The sequence below is a fragment of the Microtus pennsylvanicus genome, chromosome 16 (genome assembly GCF_037038515.1).
Source record: "Microtus pennsylvanicus isolate mMicPen1 chromosome 16, mMicPen1.hap1, whole genome shotgun sequence".
NCBI classification, from domain to species: domain Eukaryota; kingdom Metazoa; phylum Chordata; class Mammalia; order Rodentia; family Cricetidae; genus Microtus; species Microtus pennsylvanicus.
In genome coordinates, this window is record NC_134594.1 from 5851865 (window position 1) to 5873524 (window position 21660).

General features: G+C 44.1%; 1 protein-coding gene across 4 annotated transcripts in view; it reads left to right on the plus strand.

Annotated features, from left to right (window-relative positions):
• Pld1 (phospholipase D1) overlaps positions 1–21660 on the plus strand; it is a 200996-nt gene that overhangs the window by 96527 nt on the left and 82809 nt on the right. For all 4 annotated transcript variants that reach the window (XM_075950991.1, XM_075950995.1, XM_075950992.1 and 1 more), the window contains 5 exons: positions 2461–2613; positions 5054–5203; positions 6149–6232; positions 12578–12659; positions 20618–20728. In XM_075950991.1, coding sequence (XP_075807106.1) covers positions 2461–2613; positions 5054–5203; positions 6149–6232; positions 12578–12659; positions 20618–20728 — 580 coding nt within the window. The remainder of the gene's footprint in view (positions 1–2460; positions 2614–5053; positions 5204–6148; positions 6233–12577; positions 12660–20617; positions 20729–21660) is intronic.

Below are 21660 nucleotides of genomic sequence, written 5' to 3' on the forward strand. Positions count from 1 at the left end.
CCAACTAAAACGCTCTGAGATTCCAACATCTTACATTGATACAAATAAAATATACACACAGTAGGAGAATTCAGCCTTTTAAATAAGTCCATCAACGAATCCTTACTAAAGCTGCTAGCCCCTCTAGAAGCAAGCCCGTGGGCTCACGGAGCTCTGAGGGAAACGAGGTCATATGGAAGTGGAGAAGCAGCAGACGTGGTTTGGATCTAGGTGGTGATCTGGATGATGTTGGGGAGACTCCGGCACTGTGATGGCAAGGGCTCTGAGGTCGCAGCACTGACTGTAGCCCCAGGAGTCTTGGCAAAGATCCTAAGGATCCAGTTCTGAGCTCTACCCCCCAGAGAAGGGCCGACAAGGGACAGTAAGGGAAGATTTTGTTACTGATGTAAACTTGGAAGGAATCATGTTTCAATTGAAAAAACTATGGTTCTTCCTGGAAGGAGATTTTGCCATTTTAAACTTGGTAAATGTTGTGTAGAGACTATAGCTTCATCTCTGTATTTGCATGTCCTGAGTCACAGCGGAAGACATCATAGATAGACGATCGTGTTCAGGGGACAGTTAGTGTGGGACTCCTCCTTATTGCGCGAGTGCTGCTTAGGAGTAATAGGAGTTACTTATAAAGGCGACATTCATTCACAGTGCTTAGTTCTCAGTTTTTTAAACCTTTGGCTGGTCATGTGGTACTTGCCTTTAATTCCAGCACTGGAATTGGATTGGAACTTCAGTCCTCCTGCTTTGGCCTCCCAAGTGTTGAGATTGGAGGCATCAGCCATCCCCACACTGCTGAGATCTCACTTTTCTTTTTCTTTTTCTTTTTTTTCCCCTGAGAAAAGTCCAAGAGGCTCAGTTCCGTTTGGTGTGCTGCCCCTCTAGGGCATTACCCTTTGTGGTTCACACTTGGTTCGCCCTGACCTTGACCGTCTTCCTGTTAATATCTGTGTCATCTGTACTTCCTTCACTGTGGCCTGTGGTTGGTTGTTTTTACTCTAACTCTTTGGGGGGCCTGCCACCCAGCTCCCAAATAATCACATGGAGATTTATTCTTTCTTATGAATACCGGACCTTAGCTTGACTTGTTTCTAGCCAGCTTTTCTTAACTTAAGTTATCCTGTTTACCTTTTGCCTCTGGGCTTGTCCCTTTCTCTATTCTGTATACCTTTCTTCACTTCTGACTTTGTGGTTGCTGTGTAGCTGGGTGGCTGGCCCCCAAAGAGTTAGAGGTGAGTCCTCTCTCCTTCTCCTGCTCTTGCTCCTCCCTCTTCTCTTTTCTCCTTCTATTTATTGCCCTGCCTGTCCCTCTCCTGGTTTGCTATTGGCCATTCAGCTCTTTATTAGACCAATTTGCTGTTTTAGGCAGTCAAAAATAACACAGCTTCACAAAGTTAAATAAATGCAACATAAAAGAATGCAACACATCTTTTCGTCGTTAAACAAATGTGCCACAGAATGAACAAATGTAACACATCTTCAACTAAGATTTCACAACAGTCGGCTAGCTGCCCCATCTCCTTGAGCCAATCAGGAAAAGCAGCCTACACGAGAACCCAAATGGAGGCATCAAGACTGTAGAAGGTGGATCTGTCTACATTGAGTCTCTACTCGTAAAGCCCGTTGCTACACCATGGCTAGTAGTTTCAGTTGAGTTGTTCTAGATTTATCTTACATTTATCTACTTATTTGGGGGTGGGGCCTACCCTTGGCCAGACATCAGCTCTTTACAGCCAGGACCAAGGTGCTGCTCCTGCACACATCTTCCCTCTAGCACCTACCGGTTTATCCAGGACGGGTCCTGGCTGCTGCCTTCACGAGGCTCACCGGCACTCTGGGAACAAATATTTGAATGTTTTTTGTTTGAATTACGTTTATGTTGACATCCACTTTACCACTCTCTTCCATTATGAAGCTCTGAGTGTAGCATTGAATGGAGCAGCTTTGAGAGCTACTTCTGTACTGTTGAAAATTATTCATTAATGATCCTTAAACCAGAACTATTTTGAAGTGAACAACAGACTATGTGGAGTGTTGGATGTAGTTATTAAATGTTTTAGATTCAGTTGCCTTTATGGTAGTTTATGTGAGCAAACACCGCCACGTTCCATTCTTCAGCAAGGGGCTCTTCAGTTCTTCCTGTTGACATCGGGGAAGTGTTTCCAGGAATGAATGAATTCTTTTTGATTGCTTGGTGTCCACACACAGAGAAGGACAACCGGAAGGCTTGTTTTTGTAGTAATTACTCTCCGTCCTGGGAATTAAACCCAGGACCCTGTGCCTGCTAGGCTAGCATTATGCCCTTGAGCCATGTCCCTAGCTCCTGTTTCATGGCCATCTTTAAAAGGCACAAATCCATCAGGTGAGACATGACATTATATCCGTGATCTTCCAGAGTGTTTTCTCACGACTTGAGTAGTAACTGGCTTCAGTTACTTGGCTTTGAAAGCTCCTGCCGTCTTCTTCCAGGTGGTTAATAGTGAAGGATTCTTTTCTGCTGTACATGAAGCCAGACAGTGGGGCCATCGCCTTCGTCCTCCTCGTAGACAAAGAATTCAGAATAAAAGTGGGAAGAAAAGAAACAGAGACGAAATACGGACTCCGAATTGATAATCTTTCAAGGTAGAAATTTCTAATGTTTAAAATATATTTTTCCCTTCCTCAAGACCAAAATTTTCTCTCACCTATGAGGAGTAAATTAGATTTAAATGTTCATAATTGTTGCTTGGAGCTCATCCTCAATCAGAAGTAATGGAACTCTGTGTGTGTGTGTGTGTGTGTGTGTGTTCGTGCATGCGTGCGTGAGTGTGTGATGTGCATGTGAATTAATACAGGTACCTGCAGAAGTTAGAAGAGGATATTGGATCCCCTGGAGCTGGAGACCAAAGTTTGTCAACTCATCTACCAGTTTGTTGTGTGTGATCACTCTCATCCATATGAATATTTATAATTTATCTTTACACGGTTACAACAGGAATGTATATCTCCTAACACATGTTTGTACAGTATTACATGCATGCTTGTACAATATGTACATGCATGCTTGTGTATGTGCATGTATGTAGGGTGATACGGCGTAAAACAATATTGAGCTTCCTACTTTCCTTGAAGAAGGTAACTCTCAGGCTATTACTGAAACGGCTTTGTTATTAGTCTCCATATCTCCATTCCCCACACCAAGTGAATCTGTTTAAACCCAGGATTCTCCAGGCTTCTTCCAGGCAGAAGTGTTCCTTGTCATCTTAGCCAACAAGACCAGCTTCTCCATTGTCTTGGGGTTGTTTATCTCTGTTTGTTTGTAGACACCCCTGCTACAGCCTTTCGGTTCTGTGTTGGCAGTTCTCCTTACCATCCCTTCACACAATTTGTTTATTTATTTTTGCCTCCTCCCTCTTGCTTCTTCTATTATTTATTCGCCCATTTATTTGTGTGTATGTGTTGAGCCAGTCCTTTCCTTCCACTGCGTGGGTCTGGTGGATCGAACTCCCTTCATCAAACTTGGTGGCATGTATGTCTACCCATGGAACCACCTCACTGGTTCCCCCTTGTTAAAGATGATGATGATGATGATGATGATGATTATTATTACTAGTATATACATGTGTGAATGAGGGTGCATGAGCACCACTTCATACATGTGGGAGCCACAGGGAAACTTTGTGAAGCTGGTTCTCTCTTCACATGGGTCCCAGTGGTGGGATTAAGGTCATCAGGCTTGCCCTGCCCTGCTCTTGTCTGCTGAACTATCTAGCCATCCCTCATTCCATTTCTATGCTTGGAATAGTTTCCCTCCTCCACCACTAGGCCTCTAATGATACCCATCTCTTCCACACAACCATCTTCTCAGGACATCAAGGCAACTTCTGAGCCCTCTTGCTCCTCATGACTCCATTGCTATGCATGTTGGGGAGGCTTCTTTCCCACCCCAGCCCCTCTCACCTCCCTATCCCCACACCCACCAGCCTTCTGCTGGACAAAAGCTTTCAAAGGCCAACATCCATCTGTGCTATATCGAGAGGAATGGTTTGGGCGCCCTCGATCCTTATAAATAATTATAGAATCTGTGCATATGGCCCCTCCCTTGCTCTCCATGAGAACTGCCGCGTACCCTGCCCGCCAAGCATTCAAACAGAAACGAAGCTCTACTTCCCACTCAGTCCCATTTCTATCGGCACGGGGCACGGGACAGCTAGTGCCAGCGCCTTGTCCTTTGAACTTCGGTTCCAGTAACTGTTTTCACTCTTGGTAATAGCCATTTGTTCTGACACTTGGCATAAAGATTCTTTTTTTATAATCCCCCAGAATTTATTCCCAATATTTTTAATTCTGTAGCAGGTTAAAGTAGCTTGCTCAAGTGATAGATGCAAATGGACTTATTCCAGAGCAAATTAATTAGCCACGAGGAGTGATTAATTTTCAAGCTAACCTACATCATTAAGATACATTTTCTAGGTTTCCTTAGCTTTGGAACGTGCTTTGTCCTCAGAGGGGTCCCCTTCTACCATAAGATGGCTGCTCAACACCCTCATAGCGCACTCAGTGGGAGGAAGGGAGTCTTTTCCCACACTGCTGCGTTCTCAGATCTACTCTCATGGGGTGGGGCTGACTTCTGTGCCCTTGCCCCAGCCCACTAGGACTAGGGGAATGGGGGATGCTACTTTGCACAGCTTTGCTGGCTTCCAAGAAGGAAAGGAGATCTCCCCTAAGGACAGCAGAAGTCGGGGTGGCCAGTGCAAAGGGACCAGCGGCTCTGACAGAAGGGTTACCTCACTCTGTACTTGCTCCACAACCCTCTTCTTCTCCCAGCACGGTTCAGTGTCTACATCAAACCCCTTCCCCTGTGCCTGCGCGCTTGAGTGAGCAGGGAGCCTGACCAGGAAGTTCTGACCCAGTGAGCACTGTGAGGAACTCTACCGAGGTGTTTTAGACACTTGCTTTTCCAAACGTTCATTACCTAGAAATGTTGATTCCTGTTTGCTGCAGCGTGCTTCATCTTTAAATTTGTATTAAGAGCTAGAACTCAGAGTAAACCTCCAATGCCCACTTTTGCTTTTCTTTAAAGGACACTGATTTTGAAGTGTAACAGCTACCGGCACGCTCGGTGGTGGGGAGGAGCCATAGAAGAGTTCATTCAGAAGCATGGCACGGACTTCCTCAGAGACCACCGCTTTGGTTCCTACGCCGCTGTCCACGATAACACTTTAGCTAAATGGTGAGGTGTTTTGCTCACAGGTGTTCGTCTGGTGTTATGATGGTTTAAATTTACCTGGAATCAGCCTCGAAACTAAACCAGTGGTTTGCTCAACTGATGGATCATATTTAAAGATATGATCGCAGCTTCAATTTTGTTTTTTGACCATCTTTAATGGTGAGCTTACAGGCCTTTAGGTTTTGATGTTTGATTTGTTTTGTGAGAGAGGGTCTTGTGAAGCCCAGATGGACCTTGAACTCCTGATCCACCTGCCTCATCTCCCACAGGCTGTGACTGCAAGCCTGCATCACTGTGCCTAGGTAGAACTCTGGTTTTTAAGATCAGGTTCAGGACCGGGTACATAGCACAGTTACTGTGTTTACTTAGCATGCATGAATTCCTGCTACTCCATAAAGCCAGGCATGATGGCACAGTTTATAATCCCAACAACTGGGAAGGGGAAGCAAGCGGATCATTAGCTTAAGGTCATGTTTAACTTCATAATGAGCAAGAGGCCGGACCTAGATACCCAAGACCCAGTCCTAAAAAGAAAAGCAAAGTGTAACTTCATATATCTCTTAAAGGTAAAATGGGGCTTTATTTAAATCATTTATTGTTTTCCCCCATGGATATGAGCTGGTCTGTTTGTAGGCTCAGATGAGAAACCTGTGTAATAAGGAGGCCCCATGAGAGTGATTGACAGGCTGCCTTCTAAATGAAGATTGCTTAGGTCTGTCTCCTGACTGCCTTTCCTATGTAATAGATGGAGACACGATCATGTTTTCAATCTTGTTTCCAGTTACTCAAAGGAAAACAGTGGTGATGTAGACCAGGCAGAGCCCTCTGTATTTTGCCTTGGCCTAGGGTGTGTTTTTCCTTTTTGTCCTGTTTTATAAAATCAAAAAAAAAAAAAAAAACAAAACCAAACATCAAAAGAAACCAATGAACAAATCCTTTTTCTTCCAGGTATGTGAACGCCAAAGGTTACTTTGAAGATATCGCAAATGCAATGGAAGAGGCAACGGAGGAGATTTTCATCACGGATTGGTGGTTAGTATTTTCCAGCAGAGTGCTGTCTGGAGGCATCTCTGTTTAGAAATGTGCTATTGGAGGATCCCACACTGTGGAAGTCAGCAGTAGTCATGATGGCTTGGCCAAGTCTCAATCAACTAAACAGAAGACTCCAGAGAAAGGCTTCCAAATGCTCTATTGGTCTCTTGTCTAAATGCCATGACGGAGACAGTCTAGAGGAGGAAAGGTTTGTCTGGCTCCCAGTTTGAGGGTCCGTCCGTCATGCTGTGGTGGCTGGACCTGGTGCTAGCCCATGAGGGCTGTCACTTGGTATGCATGGTCATGAAGCAGAAGAGGTGAACGCCTGTGTTCTACTCACATTCTCCTTTTGATCCACTCTGGAATGCCAGCCCATAGATGATGCTCTCCTGTATTTAGGGCAAGTCTTCCCACTTCAGTTAACCCAGTATCAAAACTCCCTCATGGCCCTGCCCAAAGCTGCGTTTCCAAGGTGATTCCAGACTCTCTTAAGTGGACAACCAATGTTAACTATCACAAATATCTTATTAAAGTATTTATCGTGAATAGTCTTGGAAGCAGGCACGCAAATATTTGTGTTGGTATACTACTGTAGAAGAGTGGCTGTCCAGACGGGAAGGTCCATCCTCTCTAGCCATCCGTCTCTTACCATGTCCTCCACTCGGTCCAGGAAGCAAATCCTGAACTTTTGCTTTGACACTGAAATAGTTGCTCTTGCTGTTACTGTTGGAAGGACTGGGTCTAGGCAGCTCTTCTGGCCTCCCATCAGATTTTAACTGTCTCGCCTGTTGTGAAGACCCCCACAGGCATCACGGTGCTCGCTTTACCAAAGTCATTGGAAATCTCCTATCTAAAGTTCATGAGTTCTCAGGAAATGCCACCTGTGGAGTTGGTGTTAGTTTGGTATTTGTAGTCTAACTTCAGTTCCAGCTACCATCATCTTAGAATGTTGAAGCCCATCACAGATTCCAACATTGGCTGATTTGGAGATGAAATGGCCAGGAATACGCTGTCCTTGTAGAAACGGAAGTGACTTTCTAAATGCACTCTACCCTTTGAGAGATAAGGTCTTGCTTTGTAACGTGGGTAGACTGGGATTCACTGTATGGCCCAGGCTGGCCTTTAATTCCCAGCAGTTGTCCTGTCTCAGCATCCCACGTGCTGGGGACTTCTGACTTGAACCATGCCTGGCTCTGAACTTTTGCTTTCAGCTCTTTCTTACTTCTTTCAGATATTACTCATAGACAAAGCTTAAAAATCCCTTCCTGGTGTGTTTCCTTCTAATGCTAGACTAGGAGACAGGCAGAGAAATAGACGTGGGTGTCAGGTCCACGAGGGTGGCGCAAAGATGGGGACAGACCACCGAAGTCTAGTAAACTTTATTCCAGAAAAAAGAAAAAGATAAAGCACCGCAGGGCACAAAAGCTTGTCAGCTAGCTGAGACCACAGCTGGAGTTTGGGCTGAAACTGTGGTAGAAGTCGGTTTCTGAACTCTCCCTTTTTATAGCAAGAAATAAGACACCTTAAACATGAACAAAGGAATTTTTACAATCTCGACATAAAACTCAGATACATATTGCCTTTCTTTACAATTTTCATTAACAGAGTTTCTCAGTTACACTAGGTTTGTATTTAATCCATTGTTTTTTCCTGGTTCTCCCTAATTGTGTTTACCCGAGCTCCACACCTAAGGCTGCCAGTTTCTCGTAGCAGGGAAAATGCATAATGGGAAAGTCACGTCCATCCCATCTTCTGAAGGTTAACTCAGCTATCTTCATTGTTAATCAGGATGGCCACGGTGTTATCTTAGCACTGACTCTTAGTTTTCAGAGGGATGCTTTGGTCTGGTAAACAGAGCAGCCAGCTGTAAGATGAACTAACCCACTGCTTATAACAGCTCCTTCAGCAGCTGAGAAATAACTTACTACGAATGATTGGTCCTTGAACTGCTGAGGAGGCTGCTGGTAGTTCATTTAGGTTTACAACTGCGTGTCTTTCTTTCTGCATTCTAACTTCTACATCCTAATTTCTGGTACCTACATTTCTATATTACCACTTTTATTTCTAGACACTTCCATAGGGAGCCTTCTAATCCTAGACTAGGAGACGGGGGAGAGCATTGGACGTGGTGATTCTTGGGGATTCTTCTAATCCTAGACTAAGATATAGGGAGAGCAATGGACATGGGGATTCTTCCAATCCCAGACTAGGAGGCGGGGGAGAGCGATGGACGTGGGAAGCCATTTTCTGGTTCCCTTCAGTGCTATGGAAATCTGTAGCTCTGGGTCCTCTTTCCAGTTTGGTGCTAGTGACGTTCTGAGAGAGATGATTCTTTGTCATAGATGGCCGTCTGCAGTACCTGTGGCTTTTACCAGTTAGCTGTCAATAGCAGATCCCCTTCATGACAACCGGGTAGTCTGTAGTCATTGCCAAATACTGAATACTTTCTCAGAACTCAGGAAAGTACGTCCAAAGCTCAGTGTCGCACTATATCCATCAAAATACCCCTAAAACTTCAGCCAGGACATGAGCGAGAGAAAGGAGCTTTTCCGATGATGCCATATTTTCCTGCAAGAAAGAAGCGTCTCTTTTGGAGGTTCCGGATGGTAAAATTCAGACTTCCATTTAAACTCGGAGACAGGGAGAGAAATAGACGTGGGTGTTGGTCCATGAGGGTGGCGCAAAGATGGGGACAGACCACCGAAGTCAAACCTAGAAGCTGTAGCTGGAACCTATGTGATTTCTGCTCTACTTTCCGAAGGAGAGGGAATTAGGTCCTGTTTGTTCCGGCCACAGCCCTGGCAGGCCTCTTACTACAGCAGGCGTTTTGAAGTGAAGCCCTACAGTAACTTCCTCTGTGGTGAAGAGACTCCTCAGGGGCCATTATCCCGGAGTGCCTGCAAAGTGTCTTGTGGTTTTACTGTTTGTTTGTTTATTTATTATCAGTGATTCCTTTAAACAATGAGCATATTCTCATGTACTTTTTGGGTTCTTGTTTCCTATTTTAGAGCCCCCCCCCATTGGCTCTGGAGAATTTCTTCTGGATCCGACTGTCTTAATTATCAAGGATTTCTTTTTTTTAAAAAAATTGTTTTTTGCTTTTTGTTTTTTAACTGCTTTTCTTGTTGTTGTTTGTTTGTTTGTTTATTTATTTATTTATTTGACAGGGATTCTCTGTGGCTTTGGAGCCTGTCCTGGAACTAACTCTTGTAGACCAGCCTGGCCTTGAAGTCACAGAGATCTGCCTGCCTCTGCCTCCTGAGTGCTGGGATTAAAGGTGTGCGCCACCACCATCTGGTCTGATTATCCAGGATCTTGTGTGTTCTAGTTAAACAGCATGTTTCATTCTGGCCTCCAGCATTCTGGAGAGGAAATTTCAGCAATAAACTATTTTTCTCTTTAGTGCTTTCAAACTTTTCCAACTGTTTGGTGTTCAGCAGTTGGGTTATGATTTGGGAGTTTATCGTGTTTGGTACTCTGAGTTTCTTCTGTCTCTAGACAAATTTGAGATGATCTTGTCATTGTTTCTTCAGATAAAAAAAATTTCCTCTTCTGACAGGCAGTGTTGGCACATGCCTTTAATCCCAGCACTTGGGAGGCAAGATAGGTAAATCTCTGTGAGTTCAAAGCCAGGCTGATCTACGGAGCAAGTTCCAGGACAGACTCCAAAGCTATGGAGAAACTCTTTTTCAAAAAACAACAAAAACAAACAAACAAATTTCCTCTTCTAAAGGTTCCAAAATGCAGACAGTCTCCAAGGCTAGCTTCATATTTTTAAATATTTTCTCTCTTGGAAGTTCTATTGGATAATTTCTTTTTCTCTAAATTTACACTTATTTTTTGTGCACGTGTAGGTTTGTGTGTGTGCATGCATGTAGAGGTCAGAGGACAACATGCAAGCATCAGTCCTCTCTTCTCACCACATGGGTCCCAGGCCTCAAACTCAGGTCATCAGGCTCGGCGGTCATCACTGTACCCGCCAGCTTCCTCCCCAGCCCCTATCAGTAGAAACTGATTTCTATTTAGCTACCTTCATAACCTTCGTTCTGGTTTTGAGCTTATGAAGCGAAGTCTGGTAATTTTTTTTTTCTCCTATTTTTGTGGTGATTGTCTTTTTGTCTTAGAATTTTCCGATTCTGGATATCATCTGTTTCTCTGAGAGTTTCTCTCTTCCCGTTCATCCTTACACATAGTTGTATTTTTATATCTGCTAAGGGATTAAACTAGATAATCAGGTCAGGGAGATGACTCAGTGGGTAAAGGCACTAGCCACCACCATTCCTGATGACAAGACTCAGTACTGGAACCTACGGGGTTAAAGGAGAAAACTGACTTGTGCAGATTGTCCTCTGATCTTCAAATGTGCGGCGCGCGCGCGCACGCGCACACACACACACACACACACACACACACACACACACGAGAGAGAGAGAGAGAGAGAGAGAGAGAGAGAGAGAGAGAGAGAGAGAGGGGTGGGAGGGAGAGGGAGAGTTTTTAAATACATGTAAATAGTAACAATCTCAGCATCCATGATACCTATTGTTGGTATTTATTTCATGCAAATTGATTTTTTTGTTGCTGTGTGCCCAGTATTTTTTAAAAATTTTATTGTAGAAAAATTAACATGATGATGTAAGACTTTTAATTTTACTTAAATCTGTGGACAATATTTTCTTTATTTTTTGCTTTTGTATTTTTTTCTGTTTTTTTTTTTTTTTTTTTTTAGTCAGGATTTCTCTGTAGCCCTGGCTGTCCTGGAACTCACTCTGTCTAGCCTCAAACTCACAGAGATTCTCCCATCTCTGCTTCTAGTATGTTAGTATTAAAGGCATGTGACCCTACCGCCTGGCTTTTATTTATTTATTTTTTAATAGAGTGTTTTCTTTAGCCGGCAATGGCCTCATTTAGATTAGGCAGAAAGTTAGTTCTGAGCAGCATTGGGGGTGCTTAACAATTCTTTGTAGATTTGTTTCAATTTTGTATGTATAAGTGTTTACTGGCATGCGTGTATATGCACCCTGTGCTGAGGCAGAAAAGGGGGTCAGATTTCCTGGAACTGGAGTTACAGGTGGCTGTGAATTATCTGTGAGTGCTGGGAATTGAACCTGGGTCCTCGGCAAGAGCAACAAGTCCCCTTAATAGCCAGGCCTTCTCTCCATCCTCTAGGGGTGGGGTTTTAAAGCCCGTTTTAGTTCCGGTGCCTTTGCTCGGCTGTTGCCTGAGCTATATAATGTGCGCCACCTGGTGGTCGATCTGGGACATGGCAGCAACCTATTGGTTCAGCCTCAAACTCCTTAGATGAATTTTGCTGTGGTCGAATCCCCGAGGGAGCAGCTTGTGAAGGAGCCAGGAGACTGTAAACAGCTTCATGGGACCGCTTTCCGGAGCTTCTCCCCTCTCCACGGTCGCCCGACTGTTTTCTAATTCCTCACAACTTCCCTTATTAGTACACTCGCTTGAAATGGGAGTTTTGACTCACCCAACCCTAACGTGGGATCCTGAAACTGGGCCAACGGAAGTAGCCATTGTGGACGTAGGTCACCGTCTCGGGCTCAGTTCTACTCTAAGGGGATTCTTCCGTGCCTGTGGCTTCCCTGCTGCTGCTCTGGCCTCTGCATTGCATCCTGTTCTTTCTTGTTAAGATGGAATTAGACTTCTCTCTGCTAATCCCATTTCGAGGTTTTCCTTCCAGACCAAATCACCAATCAATCGATTACATGTACTTCAGATTCCTTTTCTGTCTTTCACTGGGCCTCGGTTAACAAACATTGCCTAGTTCATTTAAATTTTTAGTAGTGTCTTGTACCGATCCACATAGAGCTCTTCATAAAATTGCGTGTTATGCATGTTATGCGTGTGTTATGCGTGTGCAGGCATGTGCCCCAGCACCCATGTTGAGGACAGAGGACAACTTGCAGGAGTCGCTATTCTTCTACCACATGGGTCCTTGGGATCGAGCTCAGGCTGTCAGGCTGTTACTCGCTGAGCCATCTCACCAACCTCCGTTAGGGTCCTATATGTACATTCTGATAAATTTCTTAGTAAGCACTTTAATTATTAAAAATATATTTCTTTTTATTTTATGTGCATAGGTGTTTTGCTTGCAAGTATATCTGTGTGGCTTTGAACTTGTGATCCTGCTGTCTTCACCTCCCAAATGTTGAGATTAGGGGTACGGATCTTGAATTATTTTTGGTTGGACATAATTTCTTCCATGAGTTTCTCATAGCCTTGGGGAAGAGATCTGACACGGTAGACTTAGCGGCGTGTGTCTAGGTCTGGTCTGTGACACAGAGAAATTTCTCTTTTGTTTCAATCCCTTTTCTTTTGTTTTTGTGACTTCAGGTTAAGCCCGGAAATCTTCCTGAAACGCCCAGTGGTAGAGGGCAACCGCTGGAGGCTGGACTGCATCCTCAGGCGGAAAGCGGTGAGTACTGCCCCAGTGAACACAAATGTTTCTAAACTCCTTCATGTAAGCATGGAGCTGGGTCACAGCTGGAGAACTTGCTTAGCCTGTATGAGGCACTGGCTGGGTTTTATTCGAAGGAGCATAGAAAACCAACTGTCGTGACACACACCTTTAACGACAGCCCTTAGGAGGTAAAAGAAAGATTAGGAGTTCAAGGCCAGCCTAGGCAGTATGGCAATGTCAAGGTCAGCCTGGGCCTTTTGAAAGTGTCTCAAAATAATTTTTTTTTAAAAAAATATACTTATAACTTTTTACTTTAGAGCAGTGGTTCCCAGCCTTCCAAATGCTGCGACCCTTTAATACAGTTCCTGATGTGGTGACCCCCCCAAACCATAAAATTATTTTTGTTGTTACTTCATAGCTGTAACTCTTTTCCAATGGTCTTCTTAGGCCACCCCTGTGAAAGGGTTGTTCAACACACGGCTTGAGAACCGCCGCTATAGAGCTTGCAAACCAACTCACACACACATACAACACATGCACACACATGAAACACATGCACGTGTGCACACATGTGGGGGGACTTCCTGTTTGCCAGTTCATTTTAGAGAAAAGCATATGGGGTGGGAAGATGGCTCAGTAGGTGAGAGAGAGCGTTTGCTGCCCAGTGTGGACTTGAGTTTGAATCTCCAGTATACCACAGTATACCACGTATACTCAGTGCACTTAGAACCCCAGAACTGTGTGAGATATATATCAAAGCATTGCTGGTTTTGTTGACTCTGGCTCTGGGTTCAATGAGCAATCCTGTTTCAGAGGAATAAGATGGGGAACGATAGAAATGGGACATTTATGTCTTTCCCTGGCCTCTACACACATGTATGTTGGCATATGCACCAAACAACCCCCCCCCCCATACACACATATCATAGGGGGGAGGATATTAAAGACTATGGGGTTTGGTTCTAGTCTGAAAACAGGTTCCATTGAAGCTAGCCCATAGAGTCTGGGTAAATACTGATATGTCCTTTTTGTTATAAATAAGTAAACAGTTGAAGCAGTGTAGCTACATGTATGCTGTCAATGAAGTCTGTTTATGTAACTAATTTAGAGTAAACCTGGACTTATTAATCTTCTAAGTAGGGAATGCTAACCGTGTTCCTCTGGTTTGAACCTGTCTTAGTTTTTCTCTCTAGGGAAGCATGTGTTGTATTACGAGCAGAGGGGCTGCGTCCCCAGCACCCTGGCCGCCTGGCTAGCTTATGCCCCAAAATAACAACACACAAATTGTATTCATTTAAACACTGCTTGGCCCATTTCTATCTAGCCTCTTCTAGGCTAATTCTCACATATTAATTTAGCCCATTCTAATCATCTGTGTAGCACTGCTAGGTGCGCTTACCGGAAAGATTCTAGCCTACGTCCATCCTGGGTTGGAGCTTCATCGCGTGTGCCTCAGAGAACAGAGCTATCGTGTGTGCCCGGGAGAGGGGAACATGGCGTCTCTGCTCCAGAGAGCAGCGCTGTCAAGTCTGAGCTCACTTCCTCTTCCTCCCAGCATTCTGTTCTGTTTACTCCTCCCACCTATGTTTTAACCTATGAGGGCCAAGCAGTTTCTTTATTGCTTAACCAATGAAATCAACAGATTGATATATGACACTCCCACATCAAGCATGTTCTAGCAGCTGTTGGGATTCCGCATTACTGGGAGCAGTGTTTCTCCTCCAGGAGGTCTCCACACCATCTTCCTCCTCCTCTTTGTCCTTTCCCCATACCTCCCAGAGAGTTTCCGTCAATACCCAGACCTCATTGCTCATCCAAAGGGAAGAAGGTTTTTTTCTATCCATCCGGCATGGCCTCAATGGATAATGTAATCCATTCCATTCACAAAACGGGACACGCTGAGCCTGAGAAGTTCTAGTCACGTATTCCTGAAATAGTTCAGTCTATCTGTGATGTCTTTCCAGCCCATCCCAGCTAACTCTTACCGAAGGCTCGTGTCCTAGGCTCACACCTAGCCTGACCAACCAATTTCCTACCTGTTAAAGAATCCGGAACCCGCTCTGTTTTCCTTTTCTGAAAGCAGCCCCTCTCTCAATTCTCCTTAGGATTCCATGTCAGCAAACTTTTCCAGGCTTGGCCAGCAACCTTTACCCACACTGGGAGACCCTCCCGCACAGTGAGAATTTATATTTTTTATGTTTCAGTCAACATGAGCTTGTTGAATGCTTCCATGTTTAGGAGCGAGACTGATCCTAAGGGAGTATATGATGAATAAACTCTGTTATACATAAGCCGGGACAGCGTAAAGATCCTCACATGTGCCACTTCCCTGTGATCCACATGTGTGCAGCTTTCCCATGATTCACATGTGTGCAGCTTACCTGTGATCCATATGTATGTGTGTCCCTGTGATCCACACGTGAGCCGCCTCCCTCTCCTGTAGAGAAGGCAGTCTCAGCAGATACCTCTGCCTCTTAAAATGTTTCCGCCCCTTCTTTCATGACTTTTCGTGAGCCTCATCTGTAGGGTTTCATTGCAGCCATGGTGCTGGTAGCCACACGCAGTGGCCCTTTGTATTTTAGCCCTCCCTCCCTCCCTCCCTCCCTTCCTGCCTCCCTCCCTCTCCTTCCCTCTTTTCTCTCTCCCATGTCCTCAACTTCCCTTCTTTACCTTCCCTGTCTTCCTTTGACTTCCTTCCTTCTCTCCTCTTTCTGTTCCCCCTCCCATACTCTTTCCTTCCATTCTGAACTGCTATCAAGCCCAGGCTCTTGGATGCAGCTCCATGAGTTACATCCCCAAGCCTAGAGAGGTTCATTTGAGATGCCCAGAGTGCCAGGGGCCTGTACACATCTGCATAGCCCAAAAAAGGTGGTAATTGTTGATCCGGGCTCAAGAGGGAGGCCTGCAGACCTGGCCTTCCACCTCTTGCTGCCTGTTACCTGGCAGTGTTTGTCTTGCCACCGTCAGGGTCCCTGGTCTTTACATCACTGGTCTGGCTTCTTGTAGCTTTTGACGCACCAACCCTCTGAGGTCTCTGATGAACTCCCCAGCGAATGAACATCACAGCTTGATGACTGTTGTGTTCCCAGGTCAGGTGCTTCTCGCAGCTTGTCATCTTTAAATTGTGGGTAATGATTTGTTTCTCATTCCTGAGAAACGGTTGTGCTGTGGAGGGTTAGTGCTTCTTGGCACATTTAGTGGAGTGGTCTCCTCCATCTCACTGCACTGAATTTGTACTTTCCTCATAAAATTTTTACATTTGGATCATTCCAATCTGATACGTCGTATGCACATGAACATTGCTTCTCATATATAATTGAGCTTCTGAAAGCCACATGCTAGGCTTGAACAGATTTTTTTTTTTCGAGACAGGGTTTCTCTGTGGCTTTGGAGCCTGTCCTGGAACTAGCTCTTGCAGACCAGGCTGGCTTCGAACTCACAGAGATCCGCCTGCCTCTGCCTCCCGAGTGCTGGGATTAAAGGCGTGCGCCACCACCACCCAGCTAAAACTTTATTTTTTAGGCTTGAAAAGAATGGAGTGTAACATAATATTTATTTTTGTATTACTCTGTCCCAGAGGTCTGTAAGGCTGATTAAAATGAAACATTTCCCTTCTGCCTGCACAGATTATTTTTTAATATTTAATAAGAAGAATCTGCAAACTTCTCTGCTTCAGAGCGGATGTGTAGGTCAACATTGCTCACAAGAGCTGTGTTTTGTTTTTCTGGTAACAACTGAGCTGATAATCTCATCTTTCCTGGCTCTCATGATATGTGGTGGCCACAGTGCCAGCCCGTCTCGTCAGCAGGTTGTTCATCGCTCAGGCATCCTTCTGCCTCGGTTGCCACAGTTCCGCAGTAAGGACACCAGGAACTGAGGAGATAAGTTGCCTCACGCTATGGTCACCAGAACTCCTTGCCACAGTTGTGGGTGCATCAGTCTTAGAAATACGAGACTGGAAATTTTCCGGAGAAGTGAGCTGCCAGCTGTCAAAGGGTTTTGCTTTTCACAGTGAATTTGTCATCAAGTTTAGATATTTTTTTCCTTTTTTCACAAGACACAGACTGCTGGAGATATAGTCAGCCATCAAAGAGGAAGATGTCCACACTAGAGAAGAGAGACAGAGAAATACCCCTCTACCCAGAATACCAGTGGGACCCTAAGTAGGAGGCTGGAATGGCTTGCCAAGGAAGGGAGAGCGTATCTTTAACTTCCAGGACCAGATTTTAAGCAAAACTGTTTAAAAATACATAGATATTTATGTTGCGGTCGCCTACTGCTCCTTATCTTTAACTAGTGAGAATGTGATTACTCCTTTGAAGTGTATTTGTGTGTGCACACGCGTGTGGAAGTCAGAGGACAGCTTGAGGGAGTTGTGGGTTCAAATTCAGGTATCTGGCTCAGAGGCAAAAGCCTTTACCCCCTGAGCCGTTTGACAGGTCCGCTTTCTGCCCTCGTGTTTTGGAGATGGGGTCTCATATAGTCCAGGCTAACATCTAACTCTGAGCCTCTTGCCCCATCTTCTCAAGTGCTGGAATTACAGTTGAACACCAGCACACAGGGATTTTGTCTTCATTTGTTTTCTATTTTCCTACAGTCTTGCACCCTAAGAGAAGTTCTTGGCAAACAATGAATTGTTTCTCTGGGGTGTGTTTGTATAACATAATGTCAGGCAACAGACAAACTTGGCTGTGCTTTGGAAATACTTGGGCCATGCTTCTTTGAATAATCAGAGAAGAAGCTGACTACGAAATTGGGCCTTGATCGTCGTCTTCATGTGTCTTTTGTGTATCCAAAGCCCCTCCAGCTCCATGCACCACCACACCTGGTTTATGTAGTGTGGGGACTGAACCCAGGGCTTCCTGAGTGCCAGGCAAGCACGCTACCAACTGAGCTACCCCTCCAGCTTGTTGTCTTAATGAATTTCCTTAGTGTTTTAAATGCTCATCGTGGCAGACTTTGACTTGTTTGGTTAGGTTTATTCTGAGTTAATGCTTTTCTTTTAAGCTTTTATGAGTGGAATTGTTTTACTGATTTATTATCACAATCCCTGTTTGCATATAGAAAGGCTACTTCAAAGTACGACTTTTTAAATTACAACCTTAGCCACTGTCTTCTGTAGATTTGGCTTTTGGTTTACCAAAATAGCTTCCATGGTTTTATAAACCTGTACTGTTACAACGAAGCAAATGGTTTTATCACAAAGGAACACTTTTCTTTTGCCACTTATGTGGCTACGCTGTGATATGACGCACACTTTGCCATTTATGTCATTTATGGCTAGGTTGTGATAAGGTGCGCACTTTGCCATTTATGTCATTTACAGCTATGCTGTGATATGGTATGAACTTTGACATTTATGGAGTTTATGGCTGTAAGGTAATATGTTGCGCAAAAGGGAAAAATTACTGAATTTTGGGGGGAATCTGCAACATATTAACTGTTTATTCCAGGTATAAGCATATACTTATATGCTTATAAGTATATAGAAAAGCCTCATTAAAAATAGCATTTGTATAATTAGTTCCTTGTTAGTCATTGGTATTTAAGATAAAGGGGGCAGAATTTATACCCTATTTCCTTTCCATTCACCTTTTTCAAGTGAGAAAGGACATGGTATGAAATAAAATACCAGGTATAACATTTGGAAGGTGTTAGTGCAATCCATTAGAGTTAACATCTTTATCTCGAAAATCCACCAATTATTCAGGTATGTGAGAAACTGCAGGACTTAGATAAAGTACCTAATTTGCAAACCCTGCACCTCATGAATTTAATGTTTTAAGTTCAAGAGGCAGAATTTCTGAGCTGGTGTGGGTTAGTTTATTGTAACCGTTACATAAAGAGATGGCACAGTGGTTAAGGAGGTTTGCTGCAAAGCTGTGAGGACCTGGGTTCAGATCCATGTCCACAGGGAACATGCTGGGCAGGGCTTAGTGTGCACCTGTCACCCCAGCGCTGTGGAGGCAGAGACACGAGGGCCACTGGGGTTTACTGACTTGCCAGCCGAGCTGAAAAGTGAGCTCCGGTTTCAGGGAGAGAAGAGCCTCAAAGGAATGGGGAAGAGAGTGAAAGCAGAATTTCATCCATTTGAAATATGGACCATAAGGAATGATACCGGGTATATGCATACACTACTTAGGTTGCAGTTTGGGGTTGTAAACTTTGAATTATACTTCCCCACCGAAAGACTTCTATTTAGCGTTGACCATAGTTCAGTGATAAATTTTAAAATATTTAAATAGAAAAAATAGCTGAATGATAGAAGTGAAAAAATTATTTAATTTTCCTTTCTAGCCCTTAACTAGTGTTCTATTACAGAGGACTGACTGGTCATCAAAAATCAACCTATTCCCTCTTGCTTACATTTTTATGTTCTTATTTTTTTATTCAAATTATATATATTCAAATTATATGTCTGATAATCATTTTAAAAATATTTATTTTTAGTTTTTAATTATGTGTTTGTTGTGTAAGCATGCATCCATGCGCATGGTGCCTGAGAAGGCCAGAGAAGACATGGGATCCCCTGGAGCTACAGCTCTGAGCAGCCTGATGTGGGTGCTGGGAGCCAAATGCTCACCCTCGGCAGGACCACTACATGCTTGTAACTGCTGAGCCCTCTCTCCAGCTCACCATTCTTTAAAATATACACATATTGATGTGTGTGTGTAGAGGAACTCCTTCTAGCACATGGGTTCTAGGGGTCAAACTCAGGTCACCAGGCTTGGCAGTAGTCATCTTTATCTACTGAACCAATTGTCAGCCCTGTACTTTCATCTTTTATATCTGATTATAATAGTAATTGAATAGTTATAGTGAGCAATAAATAAGTTCCAAAATCCAGGTGTTCATAAGTGAAATGGAATTACATAATTGCATTCATGTGCAAGCAAGTGTATGAAGGGTATGTATCATACAGACCTACTTTCGACCTTTTTGGGTTTTTTTTTTTCAGAACAAGGGTTTATCTTCTAATACATGTAACGAACACCTGATTGTAAATCTAGTGTCCTTCTAAGATTGTAGACTCATTTCAGGCATAACTAACTCTTGAAGTGATGTGGTCTTATAGGAAACCCACACACTATATAGAGTTGACAGAATAGCACCGGGAAACTGTAGATTCATGGCTCCCTGTTGTCTGTTGCCTAAAGGCATAAACTCAATGTCATTTGAAGTTGCGGTGTTGTGAAAACACAAGGTTCTTGTTGGTCAGATGGTGAAGTCAGTGGCTCACCAGGCACATTCTGATTCAGTTTGACAGTGAAAGGGCCCCCAACAGCCCTATCTTTGCTCTGACCCACAGTCTAGGGGCAGATGCGTGTTCATTTGTTACACAGCTACTGCCACAGTGAAGTCCTATTGCTAGCACCATAGACGCTAAGAATCTAATTGTGTGTAAGACCTAGCACACTCTTCTTTAAGGATTTAGGAGTGTTTTCTTCATTTAAACTATTTTTTTAAGGCAAAAAAAGCTCTACACAATCAATCTCTACCCTGAGACATGAGGGGTGCATTTGGCACTAGCTCAGGTCGCAGTTCTCCTGAGCGGTAGTGCTTGGGATGTCTAGAAAGGCATTAAGGCTACTGGACACTTTCAGGAGCAGAGGTGTTGGCCACTGCATCCTCGATCTGTAAGTATCCAAATACCAACACTCGTGTGATGAACTTGTACAAAGGGAAGGAGGATGGTTTTCTTCTGAGTGAGATAATACGTAGCCTAGGCTAGCCTTGAACTCTGTTCCTCCTGACTCCCCCTCCCCAGTGCTGGAGTAACCAGTATTTGCCACCACACCGAAGTTTTATATTTTCTATTTGTGCCTTGACACCATGCATGCCATGCTTTGCACTGCCTGTTGGTTCACTGCTTCTATCCCAGTTCATGGACTAAAGGAGATCTAAGCCAGGGAAAGAAGGAAGGGAAGCGGGGCACAGCCCTCAGGGTGCTCATTCGTGTTTTCTTCTGACAGCAACAAGGGGTTCGGATTTTCATCATGCTATACAAGGAGGTGGAGCTAGCCCTCGGAATCAACAGTGAATACAGCAAGCGGACTTTGATGCGGCTGCACCCCAACATAAAGGTATCCTGGTCCCAGCGCTTACTGCCCCACAGCAGCCTTTCCCGTAAAGATGACCTGTGTGCTCATTTTGAGCGAACAGCGTCAAATCCTCAGAAGTGCACACAGCATTATACTTTCTTGTTTTGCTTTTCAAAATGAGATTACAGAGGGAGGGGTATGTCATCCATACCTTGTTTCTATTGCTCCTCCCTCCCCATTTCCTTCGCCCAGCCTCCTGCTCCCCCTTCTTCTTTCCCATGGTACCCTTATTTTGCTTTCATATCACACGTATTTTCATACCCTCTTCTCCCCCCCCCCCAGTTCCCTTCAGACTTTTCTTCCCTTCCCATAATCCCTTTCCAGTTTCTTGACCCTACTCACATCGCATAGATATGCACATATATAAATGTTTAGATCTAGGATCTACATGTGAGAGGAAACAGTTGGTATTTGTCTGTCTAGGTCTGAATTACTTTAATAGTTCCTTTTTCTATCGTCTTCCTGCAAATATCATTATTTCATTTGTTACTACTAAATAGAATTCAATTGTGTATACATACCACACAGTCTTTATTGGTTTGTTGATGGGCTCCTAGATCGGCTCCATTTGCTTACCATTGTGAATAGAACGGAAGACACATGGACGTGCAGGAGTCTGTGTGGTGTAACGCAGTCCTTTATATACCCAAGAGCAGCTAAGCCCTATGGCAGTTTTAATTTTAGTTTCTTCCCTTTCTTTCTTCTTCCTTTCCTCCTCCTCCTCCTCTTTTTCTTTCTTTCTTTTTTTTAAAAAAATATGATCTGAATTTGTAATCTGGTTGGCCAGTAACTATATGGCTCAGTCTGGCCTCTGACTCACAGAGATCCTCCTGCCTGCCTGACTCTCAGGTTCTGAATCAAAGGCATGTGCCACCTCTCCAGGTATAGTTTCTAGAGAGATCTGCACTCTGATT